Genomic DNA, 13,854 nt, shown 5'->3' on the forward strand with positions numbered 1-13,854 from the left:
AATCCAGCCCTCCCTTAATTCCCCCAAACAGAAACCAAACGATCACAGAAAATTTCTGAGTATTTGGATGGTTTTATACATTTTTTCTGTCTCTTTATATACAGACAAAATCTTTATAAAACCGTAAACAATTTTTATGGGAGCCATGCTTATACCTGAAGAATGGAGACTGGTTTACGAATTAGAAAAAGTCACTTTTTATGAGCCGATGGGATCACACATCAAAGGCTCATTTATTGACATTAGTATTAATGATAACATGGATGTTGTTTCATGGTAAGTTTATTGTTAAATCTCTTAAAAGGTGTCTGTAAAGTCTGATTCAAAAGGTAGAGAAAGCCATTTTTCCCTTTAAAAGACGATTTTGAAAGATCCCACTTGGCCATGAGTGCATTCTTCATCTTCAAAGTACTTAGACAAATGCTGACACACTTAGAGTAGCACTGATGTTTCCCAACAAAAGGGATTTTAATAGCCTGAAAAAATTTAATGGTAATACGTTATTTTAAGATCAAATTTCCTAATGCTTATTGACCAAATAATATAACTGTGTCTATTATTGAGATGATACTTGCCACAGAATGACAATTAGCAAATTTATATTATGAATATGAGCACTTTCCATTTAAATTTTTTATTCATAATGGCTATCTAGACTTCTCATAATCAAATCTTATTTGACTTCAATTTATTAAGATGTTGATATCCATTAAAATTGCAACCACATGGACCAACAACAAAACAAAACTAATTGTTTACGTGAAGCAATACGTCTAGATCAATATGTCTAATTGCACTGAAGTAGATGCCAAGTTCAGTGGGGATATGAATTATTTTTTATCTTAGTTCAGACCTGAAGCAATGTACATTTGCTGACTTAAATGTGCAGAATGGCTTAAGGCAGCCCTAAACTACTGATTCTTTGGAAAAGATCAATAAATGAGCACAGAGTAAGAGTGTCTCACAGTGATTTACTGGCCTGTACAGCAACATGTATAGAATAAGGCTCTACATCTATTTCACTGCAGTAATGAACCAGTTCCAGATGAAGACTAGAGGGGACATGAAGCAATGCCCATAACTGCACAGAGTCAGCTCCCATCACTAGGGTTACTTTCACTTACCTGGGAAAGATGCTGAATACAAAGTATGCCAAACATCATGATGAGTTAGTTTGAAAGGCCATCAATCCGTCAATATAAAGATGTGGTTTTAAGTTAAAGTAGTTCACCTTCTTGGTCTTGTTGATTCAAGACGGTGTTTTTATTCTCCCTGGAAGAAAATGAAATGGCGTAAGCAGAGAAGTAAAAAGAAAATTGAAATAAAGGAGTAAATGCCATATTTTTAGATGACTTTTAGCAGAATAAGATAGTAGTTAAGAGCACATATATTGTGGTCCAGCTCAAATCCAGGCGTGATCACTTACTATCTCTGTAACTTAGGCCAACTTAATCTTTCCAAGTCTCAATTTCCTCTTTTTAAAATGGAGATCAGGTACTATACAACTATAAGGTTGTTGTTGTGTGTTAAACAGGATAATGTAATGTAAAATAAACTGTGCTGTCTTAGTAAGTGCCATGTAAGTGTTAGGTATTATTTGACTAGGGGTGGGAGAGGTCAGATGCTAAATGGTCAACTCGTATCTTGGAGCAATTTCTCATTCTTTTTGTGTTTGAGCCAATGCTGCAGAAGCATGCATGCCCGAGAGAGATTCTGAATTCAAATCATTTCTTCAATTTGATCTTATCTGCATAGTTTTCCTCTACCTTTGGCGTGAGGCTTACTAAGTGTGCAGGTTTGTGATGGACTGTGAAGTTCCAAAACATCCACCTATTGCTTTTGGCCACCGAGAGGGTGGAGAGAGCCTGGCCAAGCCTAAGACATCAGATCTCATTCTCCCAGCCCTTCCTCAATACCCCCCACCAAGCCCCTCAGTAAAATAGTTTGACATCCTCCCCCCATCCCAGTTCACCTCCCCCACAAATCTCTCTGTAATTCCTAAATCTGGACATTAACTGAAGCTATGAAAATATAATAAAAGGGTCTCCTACCAAGATAAACATTATATTTTATAGGGAAGAAACAAATAGATTTCCTTATAAGAAAAGAAGGAAAATACAAAGGACTATTTCCTAAGTCCCTATGATGTGCTACACTCTATCCCAAGTGCCTTATATAAGATAATCATCTCACCCTTTAGGATGGAAAGTTTGTTTGAAATGACATGCTTGTACTACAGAAACAGCAAAAATACACTCTAACTCATGTAGCATAGTAAAAATTAAAAAGTTCTAGAATCTGACTGCCTGGGCTTGAATCCCATCTCTGCTGTTTACTATTTAAATTCTCTGTACGTCCCTTTTCTTATCAGAAAAAAAAAGGCTAATAACATAGTAACTACCTCGTAAGGTGGTTTAAGGATTTAAAGAGCTAATTCCTAAGGGCCCACAGCATGGGGGCTGGAACACTGAATACATTCAATGGCTAGTAGTTGTAAGAATTATCATATGAGCATGTGAAAACTTTCGTTGTTCCTATATTTCAGGTTCCATACTTGAAAAGGAAAAAATGTGCACATTGACTGTCAGCCCACTAAAAAGAAAATCACCCTAAAGCCTTCTTTTGTGAAGAGTGCCTGCCATGAAAATCTGATTTTCATGCCTCCATTTAAAAAAAATTCTTGTAGAACCTTTGCCTTATAAATTAAAAAATGCTCATAATTAGCAAGTTTGTGTTGGAGGAAATAAATGCTGTTTTCCAAAGTGGAGAATCTAAGAGAAAAAAATCCTATAGCCCCCAGAGGCACGGCAATCATGGGCAACCGTCTTCCTGGTAAAGTATCTCTTAGTCTTAGGGTTTGGGTAGGATTTCTAGTATCATCCCTTCTGCTGTCTCACTCTACAAACACTCTGATCTCACAACATCCAACAGGAGTCCAAATATCCCACTTCTAATGCTGAACCCTCTCCATGTCCACGGACACCTTGAAAACCCTGTGCATTGTAGGGTTTGCAAACTCCACTTTGAGAGCCCTGTCCACATACCTTTGGCATGTGTGTGGCAGGGGAGGGTATAGGCTTCATGAAATCAGAGTTTCCACATGTGCATTCTGGGGATCAGGCATCCTGCCTTCCCTAGTGTTAAATTCTGCTGAGTCGACCATAAATTCTCAGCGGGTGCAGAGTCCACGCCTCCAGGCCAGTCCTGCCCCGTGCCTGAAGCAGAGGTGCCTCCGGTCTCCTATACTTCAGCCTAAAATCAGCCCTCACTGCTGGCAACCGCCCACCCCTACCCTTGATGTCTTGGCATTCACCCTCTGGAGCCGTGTGCTCAGGCTGAACCTCAACCTCCTACTTTCTTCTTCCTCTCCACCCCGATTAAAGTCTGTAGTTCTTGCTTCCCATTGCAGGAGAGGTCTCTCCTCAACTAGCTGTATTTTAGAAGAGATGTGACACACTGATCTACTCCTGATAAAAATAGCTGTTAATTGGATGGTCTTTCCCTAGCCAATGTTCATTTTGTCCAAAGACCCATGAGAAAGCAGTACCTTAGACCAGTGGCATTAATTTCAAGGGATGGATGAAGGGACTAGGGCAGGATGGAGTAGCAGTGTTGACCTGAAGGGCCTACCAAGTGCCCCTCAAATCCCTAAACGCAGGCAAAGGATACTAGGCCAGGGATCTCTTCAAGTGGCTACTGTGGACCTCCTTCCTCACCCTCCTCTTGCCCTAATATTCGGGCCTTTATGTCTCTGTAGTATCATTGCTATGACAATATTGTAATTTTTTATATGTTCTAATATTCATTTTGCTATATTTTAATATAATTCCTAATCTACCACGAGAATTATTCTTAAAATAGATATTTCTTTTTCCTTGTCCTGCAGTGGAGTCAGGCTTTTAAGTCATCTGGAGAACTCTACTGTAAAAATGATGGTAATATTTTATAATTCCTGTAACTATTTATAAATAGTAATATTTTAACTGTTTGCATAGCAATGAGGCATAAATATCAGATTTTACAAATGTACTTGGTGCTTCCTTGTTCAGTAAGTGCACTTGGAACGCGATTCCTATGATTTCTGCAAAGGCTCGTGTTTCTCAGCTTTATAACCCTATGATCGTTTTTTCCCCACTTCTGCATTTCCCCAGAGGGCATACTTGACAGAAGTCTTCTCTTAATGGCTGTGAAGTTTAAGAGATAGTAGCATTCACTCCTGTCAGCCTCTCCTCCAGGCATCCTCCAACTCAGTTCTTCAGGAACTGGGGCGCTTCTGTCTGAGCCAACATAAGTCTCACTCAGCAGGGTCCGAGGCCAGTGGTCTTCACCCATTTCTCCTTTATGACTTATGTCTAGTCACGCTGCCCCAAAGAGTGCTGTCCTAAGTGTATTAAGTTTCACTCTGTAATACATTTATCAGATGAAATATAATGCTATTAAAGCTGGGCAAAACCCAGGAAACATGAAACTCTTTTCATTGTAATTTTGCCACCAGCGCATGGCAGACACACATTTTTCCATTCTGTGACTCCCAGATAGAGTTCTCCACTGTGCAGCTCAACTTTGATTGGAAGGGATAAATAGGAAGAATTGAGGGTCACCCACAGTAGTTACAGTGGGCTGTAAGTGGGCATAGGAGCCACATTTTCTAATGGAATATTTGAGGAAATGTGAAGGAGTGTTTATATCAAAGAACATGCAGGAGGAGTTTACAAGATGCCTTAATTAAAATCATTCCTTATTCTTGTAGGATTCAGGGCCTTTCCTACTTGGAGAAGAATAGAGGCAGCTCTATAAAAATGAGACTAGTTACTTTGGTGTTCGTTTCTTATTTTTATTTTAGATATACTAGGTACATCACTGGCCAAACATGTGAAGCATTTAAGTAGTATCAGAAGAAGACACATCCTAGAGACCAGTGCATAGACTAGATTTTAGGAAAAACATTTCTGGAGGGAGGTGTTCTTTCAATAACAAGCTCTTTTTTGGAGGGCCCATGATGGTTTACAATTTTCATAAATATAATTATAATTCAATTAAAATTTGTATCTGTTATATTTTAGAAACACATTTTATTTTACTTTTTATGACAGAATTACTGGTCTGAAGATGTACTTTTTTTTTGTCAGATTGGTTGTTTGGTGTCAGGATATAAGACAAATGTGTACACATATAAATATATACATACATACATATAACGTATGTTGTAAGAACATAACTAAGACACACAAACTGAATTTTACAAAATTAGCTTTATATACAGACAGAGCCATAGTGGAGTCTTTCAAAACACTGATATAATTTGCTATTAAGATTAGTAGGAGTGAGCACAAGTTATACCTGGGAGGTTATTCTAACAGACCTCAGTTGTCACATCTTGGGATGGCTATAGTGTTCACCAGGAAGATTCAGTGTTGGTACTGTGGATGCTTCTAACTGGAGATTAGTGCCGTGGTGACCTCATGCGTTAGCATTACCAATAGAATTATAGAATAACTGGAAGAGTGGGGTTTTGTTTGTTTGTTTGTTTGTTTTTTGTGGTACGCGAGCCTCTCACTGCTTTCTGATGAGAAAACTGAGGTTTAGAGCGGTTGAGGACACATGCTCAAGTTCACATAGATGAGAGGGGGGGGTATTGAAGCAACAATCTAGGTCCCTTATCTCTTATTCCATTGCTTTTTAAAAAAAAAAATGTTTCTTTCCTTTCTCAGTACTATTAATTGGCATTTTCTAAGTAAACTTCCACTGGTACTTGTGTATTTTTAACTTTGCCTGAGAGACATTTACAAATCAAATGAGAACCTTGTCATTTCTCATGTAGAAATTCCCAAGGGACTTTCATGATGTTATCCACTTATATCTCCTTTCTAGAGAAGAAAGTGCTGGCAATCCTTGAAAAACAATGATTGTCCTTTTACAAAATGATCAGAGAACAAAGTTGCCTTTGTTCAGAGAACATATAAAATTATATATAATATGTATTGTATATAATTATGTATATTATATATATAATTCTGCTTGAATTTTCATTTTAATTGGGGATAATTAACGTCCTCATTATGTAGAGTCTTCCAATTCATGAACACAGTATGTCTGTCTATTTATTCAGGTCTTCTTGTTTTACTTTCTCAGCGTTTTGTAGTTTTCAGTATATATATCCTGTACATGTTTTGTTAGAATTATACCTAAATATTTTATTTTTTGCAACTTTTGTAGATTTATTTAAATTTCAGTTTTGAATTGTACATTGCTAGCTTAGAAAATGCCATTGATTTTCATAGGTTGACATTATATTCTATTAACTTGCTAAACTCACCTGATCTACAAAAATTTTGATGAGTTCCTTAGGATTTTATACAGAGACAATCATGCTATCTGCAAATAGTACAATTTTGTTTCTGCTTCTCCAATATGGATTCCTTTTACTTCTTTTCTTTGTTTTATGGCAGTAACTAGGACTTTCATTCAGTACAGCATTGTATAGAAGTTTTAAGAATATCATACTTGCCTTGTCCTCTATCTTAAGGGAAGGAAGCATTCAGTCTTTCACCATTAAACCTAATGTTAGCTGTGGGGTTTTGTGCAGGTGCCTTTTACAAGGTTGAAGAAGTTCCCTTCTATTTCTAGTTTGCTTAACTTTTTTACTATGCGTTGATGTGAATTTTGTCAAATGCTTTTTCTGCATCAATTGGTGTGATGTGGTTTTCCTTTGTTAGACTGTCAATATGATGGATTACATTGATTGGTTTTCAAATATTGAAGCAGCCTTACTTACATTCCCAGAATAAGCCCTACTTGGTTATGGTGTATTAGCCTTTATATTTCTGCATTCAATTGCTAATACTTTCTTGAGGAGTTTTGCATCTGTATTCATGAGTGATATTGGTCTATAGTTTGTTTGTTTTTTTTAGTACTGACTTTTTCTTGTTTTGTTATCAGAGTAATTTTGGCCTCACAAATGATTTGGGGAGTGTGCCCTTCTCTTCTGTTTTCTGGGAATTGAAGTTAATTTTTTCTTTAAATGTTTAAATTTACCAGTGAAACTATTTGATCCTGAAGATTTCTTTTTCAGAAAACAAATTTAAGTAGGAATTCAATTTCTTTTATAATTTTAGGACAATTCAGGTCAGGTATTTCATCTCGGGTGAGTTTCTTTAGTTTGTGGGTTTTGAGGAATTGGTCATTTCATCTCAATTGTTGAATGTATATGCAAAGGATTGTACATAGTATTCTCCTGTTATCCTTTTCATGTCTACTGGGTATTTAGTGATTTTCTTTCATCTGATTTTGGTAATTTGTGTCTTCTGTATTTCTTTGTCAATCTTGCTAGAGTTTCATCAATTTATTGATGTTTTTCAAAGAATCAGCTTTTGTCTCATTGATTTTCTCTATTGTTTTCCTATTTTCAATGTAATTATTTCTGCTTTTAACTTTTTACTTTCTTTCCTCTGCATACTTTACATTTATTTTGCTCTTCTTTTTTCTCGTTTCTTAAAGTGGAAGCTTAAATTCTAGTATAAGCATTTATGCTATAAATTTTCCTCTAAGCACTGCTTCAACTGCATCCCACAAATTATGGTGTTGTATTTATTTTCTCCTGGAGATGTCTTTGTCTGCACTTTGGTGTCCACTATGGGACCTTTGGGACACCTTTGCCTAGAGGATACTGGGGGCAGGGGGAGATGGTAAACTTACTGCTGATGTTGTGGAATTCTGAATTCTGTTCTTCATCCCCAATCCCTCTGCTACTGTTTACTTTCTAGAGTTCTCAAATAGCTGTTTTATGCATTTTGTCCAGGTTTTATAGCTCTATTTAATGTAAGCAACAAGGCGGAGTGTGTTTGCTCCATCTTACCCAGACTCAGAATCTTTCATACCCTTTTAAACCCTTTAAAATTATTTTACTTTTGTTCAGGGACTCAACAGGGAGAGTGCTTTGCTTTGTGCTTCTAGAATGCTGTCCCCAAACCTTTTCCGTGTTGAATCTGGTCCTCTGAATATCCAGGCTCAGCTGTCCACTGATGAATTTTAAATCAGTAAATCCTATGTAAGTGTTCAGGGTTGTCTTGTTTGAACTCTCAGACTGTCAGTGACACTGGACACTGACAATCACAGATCCTTGGTATACTCTTCCCATGGCTTCCATACTTCCACAATCTCTAATTTTTCTTCTTCATCCTCCAGCTGCTCCTTAAATGTGGTCTCCTCTGGGTCTTTGCTGCAGACTCATAATTCTTCTCATTCCACAAGGCAGTCTCATCACTCAGGCACTCAGTTTTCCATTACTATGCTTATGGTTTTTAAGTATTTATCTCTAGTCCAGAACTTTCTTCTGAGTTCCACATAAACATAATTGCTTTCTGGATGTTTCTGCTTCTTTATATTGTAGGCACCACAGAATCACATTTCTCTGTCTCAGTAAAGGGCACCTCCATACATTGGGTTGCTGACTAGAAATAGAATTATCCTTAAATATCTACTGTTGGTTCCTTCCTACAACATTAACTCAACAACTGAATTTATTCCCCTTTTTTTTTGGTCAATTCCTATGTCTTAACACTTCTGGAATTTGTCTCTGCTTTGTCCCTCTACTGCCACCTTGTCTGGGCTATTCTGTCATCTAAAATATTTTACCTGGTACCTTTGCACTTAGTCTTGCTTCCTCCCAATCCATTTTCTTGTATAGCCAGAGTAATTTTTGAGAAATATAAATTTTATAATATCACTTCCCTCCTTAAATCTTGTAAAATGTTCAATTTTTCTAATGCTTCATGTCTTCAATGCTTTTAAAGGTATTTTACAACCTATCATGTTATCCTCAGTATCACTCAGTCTTTCTGCATTAGTGTCCTGTTGCTGCATGACAAATTGCCCTAAAATTTATCAGATTAAAACAATATATATTTATTATTTCTCAGTTTCTGTGAGTCAGAAATCTGGTCGTGGCTTAACTGAGACTTCTGCTTCAAGGTGTCTCGTAAGACTTCAGTTAAGGTGTTGGCCTGCACTAGGCTCCTAGGAGAAGATTCAACTGAGGAAAGACTTGCTTCCAAGCTCATTTACATGATAGCTGGCAGGATTCAGTTCCTCAGTCATTGTTGCAACTGAGAGCCTTAGTTCTTCCCTGGATTTTGGCTAGAAGCCTCCTTCTTCACATGGACCTCTCCAACGTGGCAACTTGCTTCATCAAAGTCAGCTGGAGTTTCCCAGCAACACAGAAGTCACATCTTTTTTAGCGGGAATGCTAAATGACATCCCATCACCTGTTGGTTAGAAGTAAGTCAAGAGCAAGATCTTGCTCACTGTCAATGGGCATGAATGCCAGTAGGTACGGGTCTTAGAGTCCCATCTGAAGAGTCCACTACAAACTCTTACCTTCTTTTTCTTATCTCCTCTCTTAATTTCTCTGTGCTGCTTTCTGAATTATTACCGAAACTTTTCCAACTTACCAATTCTCTATTCAGTGGTGTCTAGTCTGCTGTCTAACCCATATATTGAATTTCATCAATTATGATATTTTTCATTTCTACGATTTCCACTTGGATTGAAACATGCCTGTTCTCTTTTCCTCAAATCCCTTATTCTTATTTTTCTCTTTTATCTCTTTGGATGTTTTAATTAACTTATTTTGAAGGCCCCTTTATTTTTCTCTTTTATTTATTCTTTCTTAGATAAGAATCTTCCTACTTCTCCATCTTCTGACCATCTCTCATGGCAATGGTCACCATGTGCCTTGTAATTTTTTAAGTCTATGCGTGTGTCTTCAGTGTGACTTAGCTTGCATGGAAACACGTGGAAATTCCATTTATATTCTAGTTTCTAGAGACATCACTATAAGATTGATTTTCAGTTGCTTCTGTCTAAGACCCTATAATGCATACAGGTTCTAAAACATTTTTTTTCTTAATCTTCTATGAACTACTCTTTCTTGGTTTTCCTCCTACTTTACTACCATTCCTTCTCATTTATCTTTGCTGGCTCCATTTCATTCAGCTCCTTGACACTAAATATTGTAATTCTACCAGGAGTTCTGTCCTATATACTCTTCTCTTCTCAATCAATCTCCAGTCACTTGACTTTAAATTTTATCTGTATTGGATGACACAAATCTCTCTCTCTCTCCAACCATGAACTAAACATTTATTAAATTTCTAATTCAACATCTCCACTTTGATATCTAACAGACATCTCAATCTTAACATTTCTAAAATGTTTACTTGAGTATATTTATAATGTCAAAGTGAAGGAGGTGATGATAGAGGGGTAATGTTTGAAGACAGAAACTAAAACTTATTCCAGGTACTAGCTTGGTGGTCCTCAACTTTAGGGTTGGAAAGTGAGAAAATTTCAATTAGAAATCCAGATTTGTAGGCTACATATCCAGAGGTCTGCTATGGTAGTTCTAGGCTAAGATCTGGGAATCTGCATCTTAATATCCTAGGTAATTCTGATGTAGGGATCTAAGCACAACACTTTGGAAAACTTTTTCTTGCCTAATGGCTATGGTGGGGTTCCTAATATTGTGCTGCCATCTTGGTTCTCATTACTCAAGGACAAAGCAGGACTAAGTCCTTTCACATATACGACTGGATAGGGCTGGGAAATGTTAGTTGTGTTTCAACTGCACTTAAAATTAGATTTTTTTACCTTTCCCTGTAGGCCAATTTTAGCACAAGAAACATCTGTTAGTTGGACTCACCTATTCTATTTACATAAGGTGGCTCTGAAAAGGTTTTCTGTGACTGAGATCATATAAAAAGAAAGATTGAAGATAACTGTGTAATTTTCTCAGTTCTTCATTCATTTTCCCCTTCCTTATAAATCTGCATTCTCTGATCTTCTGAGCCGCTTCTCTTTCTTAGTGAAATTCTTCGCCATCCCCCACTATGGGTTTTTTTTTGCTTCCTGAATCTTGCAAGCTTTTTTTGCATGTTAATTTTTATTAACATGACTATTTCGATAGCACTATCATGTTAGATACAGTTGCCATGCTACTGAATGTTATAGATTCCTTCTTTTTGGTAGAAGAGCCAATCCCTCAGGTGAAAAACCCAAATTCATTCAAGTATGCAGTATGCCTTTCCTGAAACAAGAGACCATCTTTAAATGAGGAGTATTTAAAAAGTCAACTAGGATAAAAATAATACATGTGCTCTATTTCTTAACCCCAAGGTGACCATGTCATTGTTGCTCTTCACAATGTCAGACTCAGTCCTTTAATAGGGGAGGGAGGAAACTTCACCTGTAGTATAGAAATGCTGTAGGACACTACAGTATCATTTAGTGAATTACTTTTAGTAAAATACTAAACAAACATTTGTGGTCAGAAAGTTAATATATTAATATATTTTATATTTATATTTATATAAATTTTTTTATATTTTTTATATATTTATATAAATTTTTATATATATTTATATATTATTATATAAATAATATATATATTATATATTATATATATTTATATTTATATTAATATAAAAATATTTTAGCACTAGTCTCCATTAATAAAACTGCAATAGGGCTTCCCTGGTGGCACAGTGGTTGAGGGTCCACCTACCGATGCAGGGGACATGGGTTCATGCCCCGGTCTGGAAGGATCCCATGTGCCGCAGAGCGGCTAGGCCCGTGAGCCATGGCCGCTGAGCCTGCGCGTCCGGAGCCTGTGCTCCGCAACGGGAGAGGCCACAACAGTGAGAGGCCCATGTACCGCAAAAAAACAAACAAAAACTGCAAGAATATTAACAGTGAAGGACCATATTCATTTACATATGTTCCTAATATGACAATGTTCCTAATGACAATGGCATTTCCAAATCTGAGGAACTCTTATTTCATTCAGAGAAACAAAGTTTACAGTCATTTCAAGGTAACACTGTCCGATCATCATCTTTGGCAAATTATGGTAGCTTGATTTTTAAAAAAAAAAAATTACAGTCAATTCAGCATGCTCAGGATTGAAGACATGAGGACTAGTTTCTCTTGGGTTGGCCAAAAAGTTCGTTCGGGTTTTCTGTAACACCTTAAGGAAAAACCCGAACGAACTTTTTGGCCAACCCAATATGACTAGCTCAGAATTCACGTGAAATGTATTTGTGATCTGAATGCTGTAAAAGCCTAAAGTCCCTGGGACCCAATGATTCCCAAACTATTATATCATGATGAAAGCACTTGAGCTGACTGAAGAAATAACCTGTCTTCCTATCTCTAAGTGAAATTTGACAGCATACTGGTAAGACAGGATTGCTGAAGGTGCTAGAAATATATACTGGTCACAGAGGCTTGATGGATGGAAAAAGCTGTAAAAACTAGCAATTCCTCTACTATAAATATTCAGTGAGAATTCTAGGCACCCCAGAATTCTTATAAAAGGAAGGAAGTAATCTTCTAAGGACAGCACTTGTACAGCGGTTGTTGCCATAGGCATACCCAGGGGAAATCTGTGGTGCCTAGGGTCGCTAGGACAGTGTGGGTGGCATTACTATGTTGTGATCTGTTCAATCTGCTTATCATCTTATACAGAAGGTCTTAAACTTACTTTTCTAATTGGTGTTTGACCTAGTGATATTCTTTTGACTCACATGTGTATGTTATCTCTTTCCTCCTGTGGCCAATGACAAATAGGAAAAAGTTATTCAAGTCAGTGGATATTTACCTAACAGAAGAAATAAAGGAGCATGTACTACTTTGTCTAGATGGCCATATTACTAAGTAAGAAGGAGAGAATGGATATCATTACACAACTGGAAGTTGCCACCACAATGCATATACTCAGATTCCTGCCCTTAGTCAGCTTAAAATAGTCTATAAGTATCTTAAAAATTGGACATAGTTGATTATAAGTAGGATAAACGAAGTATAAAATAAGAATTGTGTGAAATGCTATTGATTAAAGGGAAGAAAGCTTGAATATGATATGTAAATGGTTGTCATTTGAGGAACAGTTAGGACATCCAAGAAGAGATGCTCAAGGGGGTATTACGACCATGAGCTTAGATAAAGGAGGAAATTCCTAACTAAAAGAGGCATTAGAGTATCTTTTAAATAGAACTTTTTCGACTATACCCACTTCTGTCCACCCAAAGTCTCTGAGATGACTCCATACCACCAAGTGTGTTCTCATTGTCGGGGATAATGGAGCAGGGACAAAAATGGAGATGAACTGATCTAAATCCTTCACAAGCCTTAAAGCTTCCTAAGAACGGGTAATTCTCTTTATCAGATATTCTATTCAACTTACTGAATAAGGTCTTTGATTTTCGTTTCTGTTTCTTCCCCCTTTCAGGGTGCCTTTCAAGAAATAATGATCACTTTTTGGCAATTCATCAGAAGAAGAGTGGGAAGCCAGCTTTCATTTATCACCATTCACAAGACATTGAGAAGAGCCTGGATATAGCTCCACAAAACATACAGAAACATAGCTACCATTCCTCTTCTAAAGCTCAAATAAGCAAACGCCACCAAATTGTTAATTCAGCATTTCCTAGACCTGCGTATGACCCATCTCTCAATCTACTGGCCATGGCTGGTCAAGACCATGAAGTGGAAAACCTGCCAATCCCAGCAGCAAATGTGATTGTGGTGGTAAGTACTGCATTTAACTGATGCTCATCTGATGGTTTCCTCTGTGGTTGATACTTTAAAACAAACAAACAAACAAAACCTAATGGTGAATAGTTATCATTGGATCTCAATGACTATTTACCATAGCACTTCTTATTCTCTGGTATTTCTTTTTTGTTACTTGATTATTATCTGTTGGCTTCCTCTTGAACTTAAGCCCATAAAATAAGAAACCTTGTCTGTATCTTCTCTACACAGCACAATGCAAGGTGCATAGTAGGTGTTTAATAA

General features: G+C 37.0%; 1 protein-coding gene across 1 annotated transcript in view; it reads left to right on the top strand.

The window, feature by feature from the left end:
* PTPRR (protein tyrosine phosphatase receptor type R) overlaps positions 1-13,854 on the top strand; it is a 378,611-nt gene that overhangs the window by 131,269 nt on the left and 233,488 nt on the right. The window contains exon 14 of the mRNA XM_079937947.1: positions 13,286-13,584. Within this exon, the coding sequence (XP_079794073.1) occupies positions 13,286-13,584 (299 nt within the window). The remainder of the gene's footprint in view (positions 1-13,285; positions 13,585-13,854) is intronic.

This window comes from Stenella coeruleoalba, assembly GCF_951394435.1.
Source record: "Stenella coeruleoalba genome assembly, chromosome: 11".
NCBI lineage: Eukaryota > Metazoa > Chordata > Mammalia > Artiodactyla > Delphinidae > Stenella > Stenella coeruleoalba.